Raw genomic sequence first — 20,301 nt, 5'->3', positions numbered from 1 at the left:
TCGGGTGTGTGGCTGCGGGGGCTCGGGAGGGCGACCCGCGAGAAGGCTACCTGAGGCAGGCGCGGGGATAGGGGAGGCAAGGCGCGAGGGAAGCGGTTCCCCGTCGGTTTTTAAACAAGTTTTCCTTCCTCTGCTTTTGGGTTCAGGTCGCCCACTGGCCGTCGAGCTTCGCGGCGCGTTCTTCCTGGGGGCTTGGTCATCTGAGGACCCATCTCAGCACGTGTTCTACCCAGTGTCCGGGGACTGCCTGTGGTGGGGGAAGCCTCCGGGGGAGAAGCCAGCCTCCCAGTTCCGTGCCTCGCTTGCCCACTGCCCGCGCTCCAGCCCTCCCTCTCCGCCCTCGCCTCCTTCTCCTGCTTCTCCTTCCTCGCCTCGTCTCCTTTGCTTCCCGCCTTCACTATGTGCTCCATGCCCGCACTGCCCAGCCCCGGCGCCCCCATCACACTGCGCATCTCCTTCGTGGACGTGCACCCGGAGGTGATCCCCGTGCAGCTGTGGGGGCTGGTGGGCGACCGGCGGGAGGAGTACATGCGATTGGGCCATGACATCCAGGTGGCTGCAGCGGCGGTGGCGGCCCGGACCCGGGCCATGCCTGCTGCCAACCCTGGCGAGCTGTGCCTCGTGCAGCTGGGGCACCGCTGGCATCGCTGCCGCGTGGTTAGCCGCCAAGAGCAGGAGTGCCGGGTCTTCCTCCTGGACGAAGGTCGCACAGTCACGGCCAACTCGACAGCCCTGGCCCCGGGCCGCAACGAGTTCTTCCATCTGCCGTCAGAGGTGCTGGGCTGCGTGCTGACCAGCCTGGTGCCGCTCGGGGGAGGTGGAGGCGGGGAGCCCCAGCAGTGGTCCCGAGGCGCGGTGGATTTCCTTGGCCACCTCCAGGGCAAGGAGGTGCAGGGCCGTGTGCAGGATGTGCTTCTTCCCCAGCGCCTGGTGCTGCTGGAGGTGCCCACCGTGTTCCAGCAGATGCAGGACCTGGGCCTGGCTCAACAGGTGCCAGACAGCCTCTTTCGATCCCTGCTGAAGCGCTACATCAATGCAGCGGGGGCCTCAGTGCTCCTCCCGCAGGCCCTGCCCAAGCAGGAGCCCCCACAGCTCTTGGATTACTTCTACCCCCAGCTGCAGCTGGGTGTCACGGAGCCCGTGGTGGTGACCCAAGTGTGCCACCCCCACCGCCTCCACTGCCAGCTCCGCAGCCTTTCCCAGGAGATCCGCCGGCTGTCGGACAGCATGGCCCATGCCTATCGGGCAACAGGTACCGGGGACGAAAGTGGGAGAAGCAGCAGCTGGGAGGAGAGGGAGGAAAACCCTGACAAGCCCGGCTCCCCGTGCGCTGCTTGTGGCCTGGACGGACAGTGGTACCGTGCGCAGCTGCTGGAGAATTTTCGACCCCAACGCTGCGCCCAAGTGCTGCATGTAGACTATGGGAGGAAGGAGCTAGTGAACTGTGGTAGTTTGAGATATTTGCTTCCTGAATATTTTCGGATGCCAGTAGTTACTTATCCCTGTGCCTTGTATGGACTCTGGGATGGTGGGCGAGGTTGGTCTCGTTCCCAAGTAGGAGACCTCAAGGCCCTAATCCTAGGTCAGGCAGTGAATGCCAAAATTGAATTTTATAGTTCCTTTGAACATGTTTATTATGTAACCTTATATGGAGAGGATGGGATTAATCTCAACTGTGCTTTCGGGGTCCAGTCCTGCTGTCTAGCGGACAGACTTCTCCAGAGCCCAGGCTTAGAAGAAGAGGAAGGGAAGGAGCAGTCTGAACCTGAGGAAGGGTTGGAAGATGACCTGTCCCCCGCAATCCTGAAAACTGTGCGCCTGAAGGCTAATTCTTTCTATGATGCCCAGGTGGAATTTGTTAAAGATCCCTCGGAGTTTTGGATCAGATTGAGAAAACACAGCGGCCCCTTTGGCAAGTTAGTGAGGAGTATGTGTAACTTCTACTCATCGAGAAAGCTGGATGGCTTAGTCCTGCAACCCGTGCCCGACCATCTCTGCTGTGCCAAATGGAAAGAGCATGGGTATTATAGGGCTGTAGTCACTAGATTGGTGGGGGACAAAAGCGTGGAGGTGCATTTGGTAGATCGGGGCAATACAGAGACAGTGGGCTGCTATGATGTAAAAATGCTGCTTCCCCAGTTCAGGCAGCTCCCAGCAGTGGCATTGAAGTGCTGTCTAGCTGATATCTGGCCCTTGGGGGAAAGCTGGAGCCGAGAAGCAATTTCCTATTTCAAAAAGACAGTGCTGCACAAGGAGTTGGTCATTCATGTTCTTGATAAGCAGGATAGCCAGTATGTCATTGAAATTCTTGATGAATCAAGGATGGGGGAAGAAAATGTAAGCAAATTGATTGCCCAAGCTGGATATGCCAAATACCAAGAATTTGAGATGATGGACATCAGGCCACCTGCTGATTTCCAGGGGCAAATTCCAAATCAACTAAGTGCCGATTGTAACAGAGTGTCTTCTGCCAGGAAAATTGGAGTAGGACAATGGGGAAAGAAAGATAACAAGCCTCCAGTTTCAGAGGTTGTGACTAAAAGAACAATTGTTACAAAAAGCTCTTTTGGCGAATCAATCATGCAGTCAACAGAGAAAACTAGAAATATGCCCATCTATTCTCCGCTAGTACAAAATTATTTGGAAATTAAGCCAGACTCTCCCTGTAAAGGTCAGTTGGAAGTTGGGAGCACAGTAGAAGTCAAAGTGTCTTATGTTGAAAGCCCTGGATATTTCTGGTGCCAACTGACCAGAAACGTTCAAAGTCTCCGAACCCTAATGTGTAAAATTCAGGATTTTTGCAAGAATTCTGCCACTCCATACCAGGGAATCAGTCCAGCTTGCTTGGCAAAGCGTACTATTAATGGGAAATGGTCCAGAGCTTTGATTATTAGTGGAACCCCTTCTGCTGACAAGGCCAAAGTAATATTTGTTGACTATGGAAATAAAGAGGTAGTCTCTATGAAGAATATCTATTCAATCAATGATGAATTTTTAAAGTTAAAGGCTCAAGCTTTTAGATGCAGCCTTTACAATTTAATTCAACCAGCTGGTCAGAATCCCTTTGTTTGGGATGAAAGAGCAATTCAAGCTTTTAAAGAATTTGTAGATAATGCCTGGGAAGATAATCTGGAGTTGAAATGCACGATTTTTGCCCTTGCAGCAATAAATAATAAAGAACTCTTTAATGTGGTAGACTTACTAACTCCTTTTCAAAGTGCTTCCCGCTACCTAACAGAAATTGGGTTTGCAAGACAAGTTAGACTTCAGAAACCTCTAGCATCCTCCATGCAGCTCCATTCCTACTATTATTCCACACATGACATCAAAATTGGAAGCGAAGAAGCTGTTTTTGTAACACACGTTGATGGACCTTGGACCTTTTATTGCCAGCTTGCAAGGAGCTCAGGTGTGCTAGAGCAGCTGTCAAGTGATATTTTTCGATTAAGCAAAGTCTTACAACATTCTAAAACATCTTCATTAAGCCCTGGAATCTTGTGCCTTGCAAAATATAGTGACCAGAATTGGTATAGAGGAATAGTTACAGGCAAAGAACCAAACAAAGTTTTCTTTGTTGACTTTGGGAATGTTCATGTGGTTACAGATGAAGACTTGCTTCCCATCCCAGGTGATGCTTATGATCTCTTACTTTTGCCCATGCAAGCTGTGAAATGTTCTTTGTCTGATGTCTATGATAATACTCCTAAAGAAATTGCAGGTTGGTTTGAAGAGGCTGTACTAGACAAATCATTGAAGGCTTTAGTTGTAGCAAAAGATCCAGATGGAAGGTTGATTATTGAATTGTATGATGGTAGTGTTCAGATTAATGCTAAAATAAATGAGAAGTTGGGTTTACTAGGTTACAAAAGGCCAAAGAAAGTAGAAAATGAAGAGTTTCTCTCTTCAGCCCAAACCCTTAGAGAAGTAAAAAGTGAAAATAGGAAATTACTTGCTGGATATTCCAGCGAAACAGCAAACAAATTATGCATATCAGAGATCCAGGGAGAATCATGCAAACCTAAAATCAGTTTAGCATGTAAGGAATTAAAACACTTACAAAGTTCAACCAAGATAGGCTTGTTAACTAATTATCAGGAATCTGTGGGAAGTCAAAATTATCAAGTGTCCCACCCACCTGATAAAATAGGAGAGAATTCTATTCAACCTTCTGCACAAGTCTTAGAGAGAAATAAGGACTTACCACTTAAATTTTGTGATCTACCTAAGAAGAGTATTGTGCCTGGTTTTAAAACTAAGGTATATGTTTCCCATATCAATGATCTAACAGACTTTTATATTCAATTAGCCGATGATGAAGATGAACTTGCGAGTATTTCAGAGAAGTTAAATGATGATAAAATAAGACATGAAGGTTTTGTTGGACAACCTCTAGAAAAGGGAGAGTTGCTGTGTGCGGTTTTTCCAGAGGATGACTTGAGGTATCGGGCTGTAGTTAAAGAGCAGTCTGGCAACCTTGTCACTGTACAATTTATAGACTATGGAAACACTTCAGTGGTCAACATTAGCAAACTAAGCAAGCTTCAGAAAGTTAATGCCTTAGTTCCAGGGATGAGTATTCACTGTACCCTGGGTAGGCTTCATATCCTGCCAACTAAAAACCAATGTCAAGACCTTTACTTTTCAGAGAGAACAGGTGAGGCTCAGATAAATTGTGAATTTGTCATGAAATCTGAAGATAAGTGGGATGTTTTGCTTACGGATGAGCAGGGTGTAATATCAGAAGATATGATGAGCAAATTTATATCTAGTGCGAAATCACAAGTAGAAACTTCTGCCCAGATAAATATAGGTACCAATCCAGAGACTGTGTTAGACTCTCATCCCCGTGCCCCTCTTCCTCTTCCTCCTCCTCTTTTACCCCTTCTTCTTCCTCCTAAAGAGTCCCTTAAAGATCCTGGCAAAACAAATTTTAAATTGCTTAACTGGTACTTTCCAGAAGTAAATAAGATAAAAGTCTATGCTACTGTGATTGATGGACCAGAGTATTTTTGGTGTCAGTTTGCCGACACAAAAGTCCTTGATTGCTTGGACCCCCAGGTGCAGGCTGCTGGAGAACATGCGGCATTCTGTGCAGACTGCATTTCAGTTATTCAGTCAGGTGTGGCCTGTATTGTTAAATACATCGAAGATGGACGTTTTTACAGGGGACTTGTTACTGATGTGCTAGAGGGAGACCTCATATCGGTCAGGTTTGTGGACTTCGGGAATGCTGTAAATTTTGGCAGAAATGCCCTGTGGAATATCCCTGGTGACCTCCTGAATGTTAATATGCAGTGTTTCCCCTGTTGTCTATCAGGATATAATGTTTTAGAAGGTATATGTTCTTTTGAAGAAAACGACTATTTTTATGAAATAGCTACAGAAGGTGTTTTAGAGCTTACTGTTTTAGAGATCAAAAAGGATGTTTGCGATATACCACTGGCAGTGGTTCAATTAAAGTATGAAGGTGATAATCTTAATGAGAAAATGCTAAAATTTTCCAGTCAATTCCGTACAACTGATGAGGAATTCCCAAAGACTTTATCTGAAAACGAACAGAGTGAAGCAGATATTCCCATGCCGCCGAGTCTTGATGTTGGAAATAAGCCTAACAAAGTTGTACAAGATGACTTGCTTTGTGTGGAACCACAAGGAGATATTTTCCATATAAGTGGTGGATTAAACCATGTTGAAACCAAACCAAGTTCTGTTTTTGAAAGTGAAGCCATCATTGCTTTTGTGCCTGCAGTGGGACAGCCTAGCAAAGACAACACTGGAGATAGTAGGGTAGAGTGCTCCTTGGCCGAAAAGGTCGAGTTTGAGAATGACAAAAACCTGATTACAGGACTAGAAACTCTGCTGCCAGGAATTGAGACAAAGGAAATGTTAGAACTAGATTCCCTTGAAATACCCTTCCCGATGGAAGAATCAAAAGAGTTCTTGAAACTGGAGTCCATTGAATTACAGCTTTCCCTAGCTGGTGAAGAAGCAAAAGAACTGGACCTGGAACCTCCCATGGCCCAGCTTTCCCAGGGATGTGACTCAAAAGTAACCCTGGAACAGTTTACAGTCCAGCTCTCAAATGATTCTAAATTGAAACAGCTAGAACTAGAACCTCCTATAGTGCCTCTGTCTTTAGATAAGGAGACTTGCCCCTTTTCAAAGGTGAGTCAGAAGTCACAGGAAACTCTGTGTCTGGAGGACCCCGGAGAACCAAATCACCTAAAACCCTTTGGCAGATGCAAAATATATTCCAAAACTGAAACTACACATAACTTGTACAAAGAAGTATTTACAGAGTACAAAAACAGACTTGTTGTTGAATCTTTGACTCACTTGCTCCCTGAAGAAGAAATAAAGGCGGAAGAAAACCATGGGAATGCTTTAACAGACCATGCTTCAGGTACGATTTTTTTTTTTTTACTTCCTCATTACTTTTTATTGAAGTTAGTGATGTATATAATTCATCCTTTCAGGGACTGAATTTCTTAAGCTAGGAAATTTTGAATCTCAAAGGTTTTTTTGTTTGTTTGTTTGTTTTGTGTGTGTGCGTATGTGTGTTTAATTTGTGTGGAAGACACCAAGAAATGGCAGATTTATAGGGGTAGGGGGTGGGGGGATGGGCAGGATTTATCTAAGCTGTAGGTAACTTATTCCTAATAAAATAGAGATTTATGGACTTGAAGTTATCTTAATTTTTAAAGATGGGTTAAGATCTAACTCAGCATATCTTGATACAGTATCTTACATCAAAATGTATATTTGTCATATGTTCACTTATAGAGACATTTTGAAACTGCTTAGTTATTTCCTTTATGCACTGATGGGCAGAGACTCAATTTCCTGAATCAGTGATTTTAAAATTTCTTAAGTGTTATGGTATCCTAAATATTTGGCATTTCTAACAGCCTCATTTTACATACGAGGATAATTTTTAACATTTTTCCTCCTTCGCCATCATTTTATGATGCTTACAAGTCTCTTATGCCAAACTGTTGTGTTTTTAATTTCCTATGAACTTAAAAAACTCAGAATTGTTTTAGAAAACTTGTCCTTAATAAAAGAAGATAAATAAGAAAAAATTTATAAAGATTTATAAAGTCAGAAATATAAAAATTAAAAATTCTGTTCCTTTGCTTTAAGATAGTCTGCCATTTTTCTGTTCTGGTTAGGCTGGTGGTATGGTTATAGAAAATGGCAAGCATCTAACTTTCACTGGCATTTGGATTTTTTGAAGGGCTAAGATTACTTTGTCTGAGATAATACTACATACCCTTGAGCATACTCCTATTCTCTGATTGGCTCTTTGGTGACACTTTTCCCATTGTGACCAAAAGGTGAGGAAAAAAGGTATCAATGGCTGATGGGAGAATAAAAGTAGAAGGGGAAAGGATAAGAACAAATTCATTGAATCTATTAAAAAAAATCCACCAAGGAATAAAGGCAATTTTGGAAAATGCTTTGAAAATCCAGGATCTAAAGAATTTTGGGAAAAAAGGTATAGACAAGAAAGCCTAACTTTTTTTGAATTTTCTAGCTCAAATGGAGAATACCTATACTCTTGAAGGATTCACCATTGGTTCGAAATGTGTTGTCTGGTCAAGCCTAAGGAATACCTGGTCTGAGTGCCGGATTTTGGAAATAGCTGATGAAGGTACCAAGGTAAATTGGATTTAAGTGTTTCAGGTCAAATAATTATTGGAGTGTTAAGAAAAATTTAGTGGCATTAAAAGAGGACTTCTTCCGGTAGAAAATGCCTTTTGTTATAGTATATGAAATAAAATCAGCACCTATTTATTTCTCAGGCTAACTATGCTGACGCAGCTACCCTAAAATGCCTTGAAGAAGTTGTTCTAGCAATACAGTTGTTCTTACTGTGGTCTTCTGTGAGATTACAGAAGCATGGGAAACTTGCTTTCTTGTTACTAAAGAAAAAGGAAAAAAAAAGCATTTCCAAGGTTTTTGCACTGTCTGCCATATTCGTATGACAACAAAAGTGCAATAAAAAAGAAAATCTCCCTGAGTATTTCATTTGTTTTACTTGGAATATATATAGTCTGTTAACCTCACTGAAATGGTTTGTTTTTCATTAATAACAAATTGGAAGTTTAATTAAAATGATACCTTGTAAGTTAGCAAATAGTAAATATTTTAAAATTTGGATCTGATCATTCTAGGTGTCATGATATCTGTTTCATTACAACTTAAATTTTGATTTGGGTTATAGCCCCTTGTCTAAAATAAACTCATGGTTATCTTTCTAAGGTTCTGAACCTTTCAAATGGTATGGAAGAAATAGTGAACCCAGAAAATGTCTGGAATGGAATACCTAAATTAAATAACAGTCCATCTGAGGTATGGAATTATAAAATTTTATTATTGTAAAGTTATTGGGAAGTACCTTAACAGTACATTAAAGTATAGCGTATTTGTCTCCATTTCTTAAGCTTCATACTTTAGTCCCCAGTCTTGGAATTTTTAATTGAGTATAATCTAAAACCAACATTATATAGAACATTATAAAGGAAATCTTGAAAGCAAAATTGACTTCAGAAAACTGATGTTCTGAATGCCTAGATTTATAATAATAATCTTTGGTTTTACTAAACAAGTTTTTTTTTCCATAACACCTCAAACCAAATGAGCGCTTGACACATTTGGGAAGAAGATTTAAAGGAAACAAAATAGCTAACCGAGAAGAAAATCTGGTGATGTACAACATCTGGGGGCTTGGCTTTGTAGGTTGACTACTTAACCCTGTCACCCTTGACTCTTGGAAAAAAAAAAAACCAAAACTTTCCTATCAGCAAATAGATGGGTTTTTCCATTTGTGACTATAACCTGTGTAATGCACATGTTGGAGGTGTTTTAATGAATTGTCTTGACACTTTGATTATCACAATAAAAATTTTTCCAAGTTTCATTTAAAAAGTCTTCAGTATTGAGCAAAGGCACTACATTAAACATATTTTTGGCGAGTCATCTCATGGGGAAGCTGTGTTAATATTTCCCATTTGGGATAAAAGTTTATATTTAAGGAGGTCCCCTTCATCTGGTGTGTATATTCATCCAACCTCCATTGACCCATTAATTTAAAATTAACTTTTTTAGGTGGATAGCAATACTTGTATTTGATAATTTTCCTCTGCCATCCTGAAATCTATTATATCTTTATAGGTGCTTCTCCCCACCGAACCTCATCATAATTCTTTAAAACTAGACAAAAAAGCTACTTAGTTTAATTCTGCTAGATTGGATATATGAGTTTATTTAGAAAACTGAGAAGTTGAACACTATTCTTTAATTTAATTTTAATTCTGTCAGATGTTTTGCAGCCTTTTGCTTTTCTTGTTTCTCCCCCTCCCCCACACCCAACCTCATCTTATTTTAGTCACTTTGTATGTAGCACGGTGTGGGTAGTAATTCTGGGCTTTCTTTTGGTAGGGTGTGTATCAAGCATTGGAAAAAGATTTTTACTTAAACTCAACAGATGACACTGCTATTAAAGGTAATTTTGAGACACAGATTTTGAGTAGTAATCTTAAACACCGCTGATATCACTGTTGCCTCCAGAGGAAAAGTAAAATGGTTAGTTTTCTTGGTCTTAATACTAAAGAGTAAATACTTTAGCCAAAATGACTTAGTAGTAACCAAGTACATGTTCCACTGGATTTTTTCCCTTTAATTTTATAGATTGATTTAGGCTACCTGCTTTTGGTGATGTTAGGCATAAAGTTAATTGAGAACAATGGGTATGTAGTTTGAGTAGTTGACTTTGGGAAATTTTAGGGTGTTCTGGCTTGTTTATTCTCAAAAGACATAGTTATGACAGATTCATATAAATCTTAATGACTTTTATCTATCTCACATCCCAAACTTATGACAAAGATTAAAAGCAAATTGAACATTCACCAGATCTGTGTAATTTCTGCAACTAAAAAAATCTGTCTCTAGTATTGATCTAGGAATAAAGCAGCATCTGCACAAATAATATTTCCTTTGTTTCTGCTCTCTCAGCTTTAGGCTTTACAAACCCTCTGGTTTTAGAAAAACGATCTGGAGGTGATTTAAATGTGGAGCCTTAGATGTTGCCCAGAAATCATGAAATAGTTCCTGAATGTGTGGCATCTTGTTTACAAGATTCAGATTGGCAGAAAAATTGTGGGTTCATATCCTTGAGAAGAACTTACCATTTTGGAAAATGATTTAAAAAAAAAAACTAACAAATCTCAGGTTGGATATATCTATGGTATTTTGTGGCACTATCTATGTAAATAAAGAATTTGCAACATCTCTCTTTAAATCTGAATAATAGTTCTTATCTTTGACATGGAATATTTGTCCATATTAGTCAAAATTCAGAAAGTGAATATATGTAAATATAGTATATAAATTAGGGGGAAAATCTTTATGACAGAAAATGTTATACATGACCTGTGTATATTATGTGATACTCACTACTTCAGAAGGGTCTCATTTGTTAGTAATAGCTCTACTTTGTTCGGAAGTTTTGTCTTTACTTTCTGGTGAATAAATAATTGACCACTTGTTTAAATTTGAGTATGTATAACATGACAAGACTGAATAAAATTTGCCCTTAAAAGATGGTGGTTGTGTAGGTTGTCTTTTTTTAAAAAATCCTTAATAAAGGATATATAGAGAGAAATAGGTGGGTTTGATTATTTGACATTTAACTTGTTTCTGAAACTATCCTACTTCTCCATACCAGCAGCATAGTGTGACAATTCCCACTACAGCAGTCATTTGGGAAGCAGTCCATTTCATCTGAGTATTGTGATTGTTAGAAAGTTTTTCTTTACATCTAGCCTAAATATATCTTTGTTACTAATTTTGCCTTCTGGGCATGCTAATCTTGAGAATCTCTAAGCTTTGTAATTTAAAGGAGACTGAGTTTTTGAAGACATATAAGCTTCTAGTTCCCCAATGCCTTTCTTGAGGTTTAGCCATCAAGTTGGGTGCCATACTAAGTTGGAAAGGTTTTGTGTGAGGGTCCAGTAATAGACTAGGTCAAGGGTGGGGAAACTGTGGCCTCAAGGCCACAGGTGGCCCCCTAGGTCCTCAAGTACGGTACCTTTGACTGAATCCAAACTTCACAGAACAAATCCTCGTAGTAAAAGGATTTGTTCTGTAAAACTTGGACTCAATCAAAAGGTGGTACCCAAGAACCTAGGAGGCCACATGTGGCCTCGAGGCCGTAGGGTCCCCACCCCTGGATTAGTTCAAGAGCCAGTCTAGTTAAGTTCAGACAGGCTCTAGATGATAAATGGAGCAGGGGTTTTGACTCCTACAACTGCAAGATTAGATCTGAGGTGTGATTCTATAGAAGTAAAAGGAAGTACTCTACCTATCCAGTCTTTTTAAACCTTATACTCTTCCACCTGCTTTATGATCCACGATACCTGTTCCACAAGACACTCCATCTCCTGCCTTGGCTCTCTCCCATGCTTGGAATTCTCTCATCTCCATCTCCTAGCTTCCTTCCAGCCTTCATGTAAAATCCCATCTGCAAGAAGTCTTTCTCGGTCCCCTTTAATGCTAGCACTTCTCTCTCTTTACCCCCCAGGTCTAAATTCATTTTAATTGCACATATACTTGTAATTAGGAAGGAAGCTCCAGATAAAATAGTGATATAGCTGGAGCTCAGAAATATTAATTGGACTTTCTCCAGCATGGTGGGTTAATCACATTTTGTTTAATAGATATACTATTCATATGTTACCCTTTAAAAATTAAGATATTATCATTAACATTAAGTGATTTTACTTTGACTTAAATGGCAATTTAGGACCTTGTTATGCCCCATGGTTCTCATTACCTGCTGGAAAGGTACATTAGTTCTACTGTAACAGAAGAGGCTTAAAAAGGTTCTTACTTAAGACCACAGAAACAAAGACAGGTTCCATTTTGTCTCTCACTGTAAAGTACTTTCTACTAGAAATCACCAATTTTTTGGATTAAAAAGAAAAAAACAACAACAAGAGCTTTCTGTAAACTGTTTCCTAGGAATAGGTAAAAACACCCCATTGCTAGTTGCTGTACATTGAGTACTTTTCTTAGAGATGATTTGCAGGTTAGCCCCAGAATTAATGTGAGTGAATTGATGGGTATTTTAAACATGTTGAAAGGGTGTCTTCAGAAGCAAATAATCTTGCTAGGATGGTACAGTAGAAAGGGCGTTAGGGAGCCAAGATGGCAGAGTATAGGCCAGGACCCAGTTGAACCCTCCCACTATTTCCCTCCAAGTAATTTTAAAACAATGCCTCAAATAAATTTCAGAGTAGCAAAGCCAATAAAAGATCAGAGGGAGAAATTTTTCCAGCCTACAACAACTTAGGAGGTCTATAGGAGTAGTCTGCAACACGGGGGTGGGCACAAGCCCAGAGTGTTGGCAAGAGCACCAGCAGTGAGCCTTAGAGATAGGTGCTGCAGCAGCAGCAGCTGCAGCTTCAGGGGCTGTCAGCCCAGAGATAGTAAGGGGGACAGACAACTGGTCAGAAAGAGATTACAGGGGACCCTTTGCTGGCACTTATTGGTAACTCTGTGCTCACAAGCAGTTCTGGGTCAGAATTCAAGAGCAGAGAGGAATGCTTGTGATTCGAAGAGAACAGGGATTCTGGTCACATTTCCAGGGCTGAGAGGAGCACTAAAACCTATGGCTGCAGGATAGCAGAGGCCTTTTCTGAGTAAAAACCAGAGCACAGATCAGGAAAGCAGTGACCACACCTCTCCCAGGATAACACCATCTTGAAAGCACTGAAAACTAGTAGATCCCCCGAACTACTCTGAAAACAGTAGTATGAAAAAGCCTGATACTTGACACAATATTTCCCCACCTCCAGGTGAATAGAGCCCAATTTTAACATAAAGTTCAAAGTCAAGAAATAGGCTGGGGAAATGAGCAAATAACAAAAAAAGAATCTGACCATAGAGAGCCACTATTGTTGCAGGGAAGACCAATAAATAAACTCAGAAGAAAACAACAATGTGAAAATAGCTACAAGCAAAGCCTCAAAGAAAAAATGCTAAGTGGAACTAAGCCCAACAAAAATTCCTAGACAGGTTAAAGAAAGAGAGAAGAGTAGTCGAGGAAAACTTGGGAAAAGAAATGAGAGTAATACAAGAAAATTATGAAAAGAGAATTAGCAGCTTGGCAAAAGAGGCAGAAAAGAGGCACATTACTAAAGAAAATAACACCTTGAAAAACAGAATAGGCCAAATGGAAAAGGAGGTACAAAAGCTCACTGAAGGAAATAGTTCCTTAAAAATTTGAATTGGGTAAGTTGAAACTAATGACTACAAGACACCAGGTAACAGTAAAATGAAGTCAAAGAAATAAAAAAAAAAAATAAGAGAAAATGTGACCTGAAAAAGGAGAGATAATTTAAGAATTATTGGACTACCAGAAAGCCATGATCAAAAAGAGCCTAGACATCACATTTCAAGAAATCATAAAGGAAAACTGCCCTGATGTCTTAGATCTAGAGAATAAAATAGAAATTGAAAGAATCCACTGATCACCCCCTGAAAGAGATCCCAAAATGAAAACTCTCAGAAATATTATAGCCAAATTCCAGAGCTCCTAGGTCAAGGAGAAAATATTGCAAACAGCCAGAAAGAAACAATTCAAATAACGTGGAGTCACAGTCAAGATCAAATAAAATTTAGCAACTTCCATGTTAAAGGAGCAGAAGGCCTGTAATATGATGTTCCAGAGGGCAAAAGAGTTAAGATTACAACCAAGAATAACCCACCCAGCGAAACTGATCATAATCTTTTGGGGGAGGGGGAGAAATGGAAATTTAATGAAATAGAGGACTTCCAAACATTCCAGAACTGAATAGAAAATTTGACTTTCAAACAAAACTCAAGAGAAACATAAAAAGTTAAACATGAAAGGAATAATCATAAATAACTAATGCAGTTAAACTGGTTACATTCCTATATGGGAAGATGATAACTCCTAAGAACTTTATTATTATTAGGGCAGTTAGAAGGAGTCTGAATAGACAGGGGGCACAGGTATGGGCTGATTATGTTGGGATGATCTCCACAAAAAGAATGTTAAGACTAAGAAAGAGGGATGCACTGGGAGAAGGAAGAAAGGAGAGGTAGAGTTCAAATTTTCTCAAAGGACGCATGCACGGAAGAGCTTTTATAGTGGAGGGGAAAATGGGGTGGTGGTGGGCAATGCTTGAACCTCATTCTCTTAGTAATTGGTTCAGAGAGGAAAGAATACATACATATTCAGTTGGGTATAGAAATCTATCTTGCCCAGTAGGGAGATAGGAGGGGAAATGGATAAGAGATATGGAAGAAGGGAATGATAAAAGGGAGTGCTTAGTGGGGGAGGCTGTGGTTGGAAACAAAACAGACTTTTGTGAAGGGACAGGATAAAAAAGAAAAAAAAGAGGAAAATTAGGTGGAAGGAAATACATAGTGATCATAACTGAATGTGAATGGGATGAGCTAACCCATAAAACAGAAGCCGATAGCAGAAGGGATTGGAAACCGGGATTGAACAATATGTTGCATACAAGAGACACACTTGGGACAGAAAGACACAAGAGTTGAAATGAAGGGTTGGAGCAGAGTCTTTTATGCTTCTGCTTAAGTGAAAAAGAAGTCAGGGGTGGCAAGCATGATCTCAGACAAGGCAAAAATAGACTTAATTGAAAGAGATAATCAGGAAAACTGTATATTGCTACAAGGTACCACAGACAATGAAGTAATATAAAATTTTTTTTACAGCAAGTTTCTCTAACACAGGCCTTATTTCTTAAATATATAGGGAATAGGGGAAAATAGGTTGACTAACGCACTGTTGGTAAAGTTGTGAACTGGTCCAAATATTCTGGAGAACAATTTGGAACTATGCACTTTGATCCAGCAATACCACTACTAGGTCTGTACCTCAAAGAGAGAAAAAAGGAAAAGGATCAATATGTAAACAAATAACCACTCTTTTTGTGGTGGCAAAGGATTGGAAATTGGGGGCATGGTCATCAATTGAGGAATAACTGAACAAGTTGTGGCCTATGATTATGATAGAGTACTACTGTGCTGTAAGAAATGATGAAGGAAGTGGTTTCAGAAAAAAAAAAAAAAAAAACCATGGCAAGACCTAGATGAACTGATGCCAAGTGAAGTGAGAACCAGATTATTGTGCACAGTAACATCAATGTTATAAAGATGATCAACTGTGAAAGACTTGACTAATCTGATCAATACAGTGATCCAAGACAATTCCAAAGGACTCATGATAAAAAAAAATGCTATCTACTTTCAGAGAGAGAATTCTGAGTACAAATTGAAGTATAATTTTTTTGCTGATGTGGCTAATATGGAAATATGATTTGCATACTTTCACATGTATACTTAATATACTGTTTACCTTCTCTGTGGATGAGGGAGGAATGGAAGGGAAAGAATCTGGAACTCAAAATTTAGAAGAAAGGGTTAATGTTTTTTAAAAAATAAAAGAAATGGGATGGATTTTTAAAAAAGGAATAGAGAAGGGCTCCCAAACTCATTAAATAAGCACTGGACACATCCCTCTGTATCTATTAGGTGTTGCAGTAGTTAGAGAGCTAGAAGATATCTAGGAGATAGAAGAATCTATTAGAACTGAGTTCAAATCTTGCCTCAGATACCTACTGACTATATGACCCTGGGCAAGTCATTTAGCTTCTGTCTGTCTGTTTCCTCATCTGTAAGATGTCATATTACCTACCTTCCAGGGTTGTTCTAAGGATTAAATGAGATAACATTGAGACATCCGGGTGGCACAATAGATAAACTTTTTCTAGCTGAGTGACCCTAGGCTCATCACTTAACTTCTGTCTGCCTCAGTTTCCTCAACTGTAAAATGGGGATAACAGCAGCATCTACTCCCAGATTTGTTAAGAGGATCGAATGAGATAATATTTGTAAAGCACTTAGCATGGTGCCTGGCACATAAACAGGTGCTTTTAAAACTACTGTTCCATCTGTCCTTGAATTTATCAAGGAATTTTGTATAATTTTTCACATGTACTTGGGAGATATTTTGTTGGAGGAGAACCATTAAAACTTCATTTTGCTTTACCAAATCAAATACTTTCTTATGGTCAACAAACAATAATCACAGCAGTATCTTATATTCTCTGCCCTTTTCAGTCAATTGCAGGACTATGGAAATATACTTTGTTGTAGGATAACATTTGTAAAAACCTGGGACAAAAAGAAGAAAGGACATTAGTCTCACATTTAAGTCCTGGCTTTGCATACTTCCTACTTGTGTAAATCTGGACAGACTAGCTTTTCTCATTCTATTTCCTCATTTTTAAAATAAGGCAATGGTACAGGCTTGTGAGGAAAATATATCAACCTTAAAGCACTGGGAACTGTTAGTAGTAATGGCTTGTATTATCAATGCATTTAATTGACAATAATAGGTGACCCCAATGGAAATGAAAGAGAAAATATGGTGGGTATAAACTGTAAGTATTTCCAACTATCTGGGTTCAAGAAATAGAATAAGGGCTACCTGAGCAAAGGATAAGCAGAAAAAGTGGGTAGGTCAAATAGCCAAAAAAGAAAGAACAGAGACTCAGAGGATGTTCAGCAAATTGGGTTCTATTGAAGACCAAAAACAATGGCAGTAGTGAATAAGGAGGTGTGAATGACTTGTTATCTGTACCAAGGCTGGAAGTACCAAAATTGAGACTGAAGGTCTGTTGAATAACTGTCAATAAGCACATGGCATCAGAGTGCATGGAAACGACTGGAGAACTCCAACCTAATGAGCTTCATGACTCTTGGAGTCTTGGAGAAGACTCTCGGAGGAAATGCAGGTTGGCGGTGAGAAAACACTGGAGTTGGCAATCAGAAGACCTGGATTGCATAAGACTTAGACAAAATCACTTGTGCTTCCTGTACTTCATTTTGGAAAAAAAGAGGGTTTTTTATTGATATCTTTCATTTTTACATCACCTATAATTCCCCATGTATCCTTGCCCCTCCCAGGGAACCATCTCTTATAACAAAAAGAGAAGAAAAAACAGGTCAACAATCCATTGAAAGTTGACTTCTGTGATGTTCCAAACCTGCAGTCTCCCACCTCTTTAAAAAAAAAAAAAAAAGATGGTACAGGAGAAGACATGGCTTCTCATGTCTTTTGGGAGTCCAGTATTGGAGATTATAATTTCACAACATTCACCCTCAATTGTTTTCCATTTACATCATTGTAGACATTACATTGTGTATGTTGTTTTCCTGGTTCTACTTGTTCAGTTTGCATCAGTTCATACACATCTTTCCACTCCTCTCTGTATTCACTCTTCATTGTTTGGTGTAGTACAGTCACATTTCATTTCATTCATGTTACTACTACTTGTTTAAGCCATTTCAATCAATGGGTATCTTTGTTTTCTGGCTCTTATTTTAAAAAGGAGCAAATTGGACTACAGGCTGTCCAAGTTTCCTTCTGTATTGATGATCCAATGTATGTATTTTTCTATATTCCCACACTCCACACCACCTCAGTTTTCTTAGACCCTTCCTATCTGATTGGAATCAGGGTATCATTGATTAAGAAATACTGATGTGAAAGTGAAGTTATTTGGTTAAGATCTCAAAAGAGCAGTTTTCTGTTAAGGATCTAGGTTCCAGTAAATAGTGTATTTGTGTTTTTACCCCATCACACAGTTTTACATATAATCTTATAATTTTTATTTCAAGATTGAAAATATAGGAAAAATATTCTCATAAAATTCTTGAATATATACTATAATTATCCTGATAAGACATTTCCTTGTTAAGTCTTTTTTCCATTATAAAACTCTTTGCTCAGAAAATGGAATGTGTTTTGTTTTTTTCTGTGCTAGACAAAGGATTATGTTAAAGAGTAACTAGCAATATCTGGCTGCTTTCTTTCCCCACCTAGCTGTTTTTCCTCCTACTTTCATATTCCTACCTCCTCTGTACTGTGAAGTGTCTGATGGTCATTAGTTTGGGGACAATTATACCACCTGGGGTACCGGGGGAAGACACCAATCGGTACCCTGAATGGCACTTTCTCCCTGATCCTTCTTTCCTTGGATCAAAGGTGTTTAGTGCCCCATATCTGAAATGTAAAAGGAAGTAAGTGTGAATACAACCTTCATTCCCATCCCTTACTCCCTTTCTCTCCTGCTAACCAAGATGATATCAACTCAATTATTTTTTGCAGATGAGTCTTTGCTGCTGGTTTGCTGAACTGTGAGAGGGGCACTAATCACTACCTGAATTAGCCCTTCATCAGAAAGTGCGGACAATGTAGAAATGTTTCATAAACATTAACACCCCCAAATATGAGAATAATAAAAATACAGGCTGCTATGAATTTTGTACACTGAACTCCTTTGAATTTAAGCATAATAAACTTCAGTCACTTTAATCAAGATGAGTCTTAACCAATGATTATAACATAGTCTATATTTTAAGAAGTATGTGGGCAATAGTTAAAAAAAAACTGCGGTCTCAGTGAAACGTAATTTAGTTTGTTTTTTTTTAAATGGGTTGGTTGACACTGCACATTTCTTTATTCCGGGTACTCAGAAAGGTATGTAACTGAATCAGCATTGCTATCTGGAATGAGGTTTTTATCTTCACCTTCAATTAAATGGTCCCATTGATTAAAATTTCTCTGAAGATCTAGGAAAAAAATACAAATGTGCACAATTTTTTTGATTAGGGAATTGAAGGTATTATAGTGACTAGCAATTTTAAACAGAAATACTCTGAAAAACTTAAGGAAAGAACTATTTCAAAAAACCTCACAAGGAAAGTGGGGTTAGGAAATTATGTCTGTGGATAGCTGCAGCTCTGCAGGGAGATGTTTGAGGAACTCAGCTTTCAGTAGACCCAGCATACAATCAACCCCAATATAAATTTTAGCCTCAAGAGATAAATGTATATGCTACAAGATAAAGCATATACTACTAATGCTGCTATACTGTGAGCATATGTTGGTCTGTTTGTCTGTCTGTGCCTCTCCAGACCTGTGATTTCATCTGCATAGGAAACTCTTTGATGTGGATGCTTCTGGTGTGTGTGTGTGTGTGTGTGTGTGTGTGTGTGTGTGTACTATAATACCATTTTATGGCATAATACAATTTAATATCTATATGTGCTACAGGCCACTTATATGTCAGTGACAGATATGCACAGTAAACTGAATCATGGCATATAAAATTTTATGGTGTTGCTGAAATAATTTTGTTTTCATTTCTACCTTGATTTACTTTCAGTTTCGATGAGACTTGTATTTTGAAATTATAATCTAAATATTTGGATTTCTCAAAGAGAACTGAAACTTGAAAATAGGTCACCCCAGCTTGGTGTTAAATAGTGGCTATTTTATGAAAAGACCTATGATAGTTTCTTACCTAAATGCTTTTGCAAGAAAGCTAATGATGCTTTGTTGCTTAAATCAATGGCTACAACCGAATCAATATCTCCTTTTAATGAGAATATGCATCCAAGTACTTTACCAGTCACAAACGTAAAGTCAGGAAAGTTCTGATGGACTGATCCCCTAGAAGGAAAAAAGAAATAGAAATGATTACATGGCAGATTAAAAGTACATATGTGTTAATGGTGCCACATGTTAAGGTAATATAAAGAATGTTACATAACTCTGGGTCCAAGTAAGATCCAGGTTATGGATCTGATCTCAACTATGGTATTTTACAATCATAGTTGTCTCATAAATAAGTGCCTTTGGTTGAGTGTGTGGTAGTACCTGCCTGTAATCTGCTGGGGATGGCAGATCTCTCGAGCCTGTGAGTTCTGAGCTGTTCTGGGCTTAAACTTATCAAATGTGTGTCCAGAAATTAATGAGTGAACTCTACACATCTAGCCAGGGTGAGATATGAAGATTCAATCTTGATAGGTTGGGGGATGGGGTGGGGGGGGGAAGGAACAAGCATTTATTAAACACCTATAATATTCCAGGCACTGTGCTATGTACTTTACAAATACTTCAATGATCTTCACAACAACCTTAGGAGACAGGTGCTATTATTATCCCCATTTTAGAGTTGAGGAAATTGAGGCAGACAGAGATTAAGTGACTTACCCAGGAACACAAGCTAGAAAGTTACAGGTAGGAGTTAACTCAGGTCTACCTGACTTCAGGCCCAGCACTCTAACCATTGCACCACCTAGCTGTTGATAGAGGGATCAGACAGCTAGAGAGACACCGACATGACAGATAGATAGATAGATAGATAGATAGATAGATAGATAGATAGATAGATA

The 20,301-nt window shown here is 39.4% G+C and overlaps 2 protein-coding genes across 5 annotated transcripts in view; one reads left to right on the top strand and one right to left on the bottom strand.

Moving 5' to 3' along the window:
- Positions 1-399: 399 nt before the first annotated feature.
- On the top strand, positions 400-12,688 carry TDRD6 (tudor domain containing 6). Its single transcript, XM_027838357.1, has 6 exons — positions 400-4,810; positions 4,901-6,403; positions 7,538-7,662; positions 8,266-8,355; positions 12,398-12,491; positions 12,576-12,688. The coding sequence occupies exons 1-6, from the start codon at positions 400-402 to the stop codon at positions 12,686-12,688; spliced, it is 6,336 nt and encodes a 2,111-aa protein (XP_027694158.1).
- Positions 12,689-16,619: 3,931 nt separating this feature from the next.
- The window catches only part of PLA2G7 (phospholipase A2 group VII), a 67,476-nt gene continuing 63,794 nt past the window's right edge, over positions 16,620-20,301 (bottom strand). For 2 of the 4 annotated variants that reach the window (XM_027838266.1, XM_027838267.1), the window contains exons 11-12: positions 19,428-19,576; positions 16,939-18,693 (exon numbers count right to left, since the gene is read on the bottom strand). In XM_027838266.1, coding sequence (XP_027694067.1) covers positions 18,581-18,693; positions 19,428-19,576 — 262 coding nt within the window. In that variant the 3' untranslated portion in view covers positions 16,939-18,580. Of the gene's footprint in view, positions 18,694-19,427; positions 19,577-20,301 lie in introns of all 4 variants that reach the window. The other 2 variants (XM_027838269.1, XM_027838268.1) reach the window with 2 other exon arrangements.

The sequence above is a fragment of the Vombatus ursinus genome, unplaced genomic scaffold (assembly GCF_900497805.2).
Source record: "Vombatus ursinus unplaced genomic scaffold, bare-nosed wombat genome assembly UNPS02014826.1, whole genome shotgun sequence".
NCBI lineage: Eukaryota > Metazoa > Chordata > Mammalia > Diprotodontia > Vombatidae > Vombatus > Vombatus ursinus.
The sequence above is the reverse complement of the archived record's forward strand: the minus strand, read 5'-3'. Positions and strand labels throughout refer to the sequence as shown.

Coding starts and splice junctions, on each gene's coding strand:
- TDRD6 (XM_027838357.1), top strand. CDS start 400: ATGTGCTCCATGCCCGCACTGCCCAGCCCCGGCGCCCCCATCACACTG. Junction 6,404..7,537: donor TTTAACAGACCATGCTTCAG/GTACGATTTTTT, acceptor TGAATTTTCTAG/CTCAAATGGAGAATACCTAT. Junction 7,663..8,265: donor TAGCTGATGAAGGTACCAAG/GTAAATTGGATT, acceptor TATCTTTCTAAG/GTTCTGAACCTTTCAAATGG.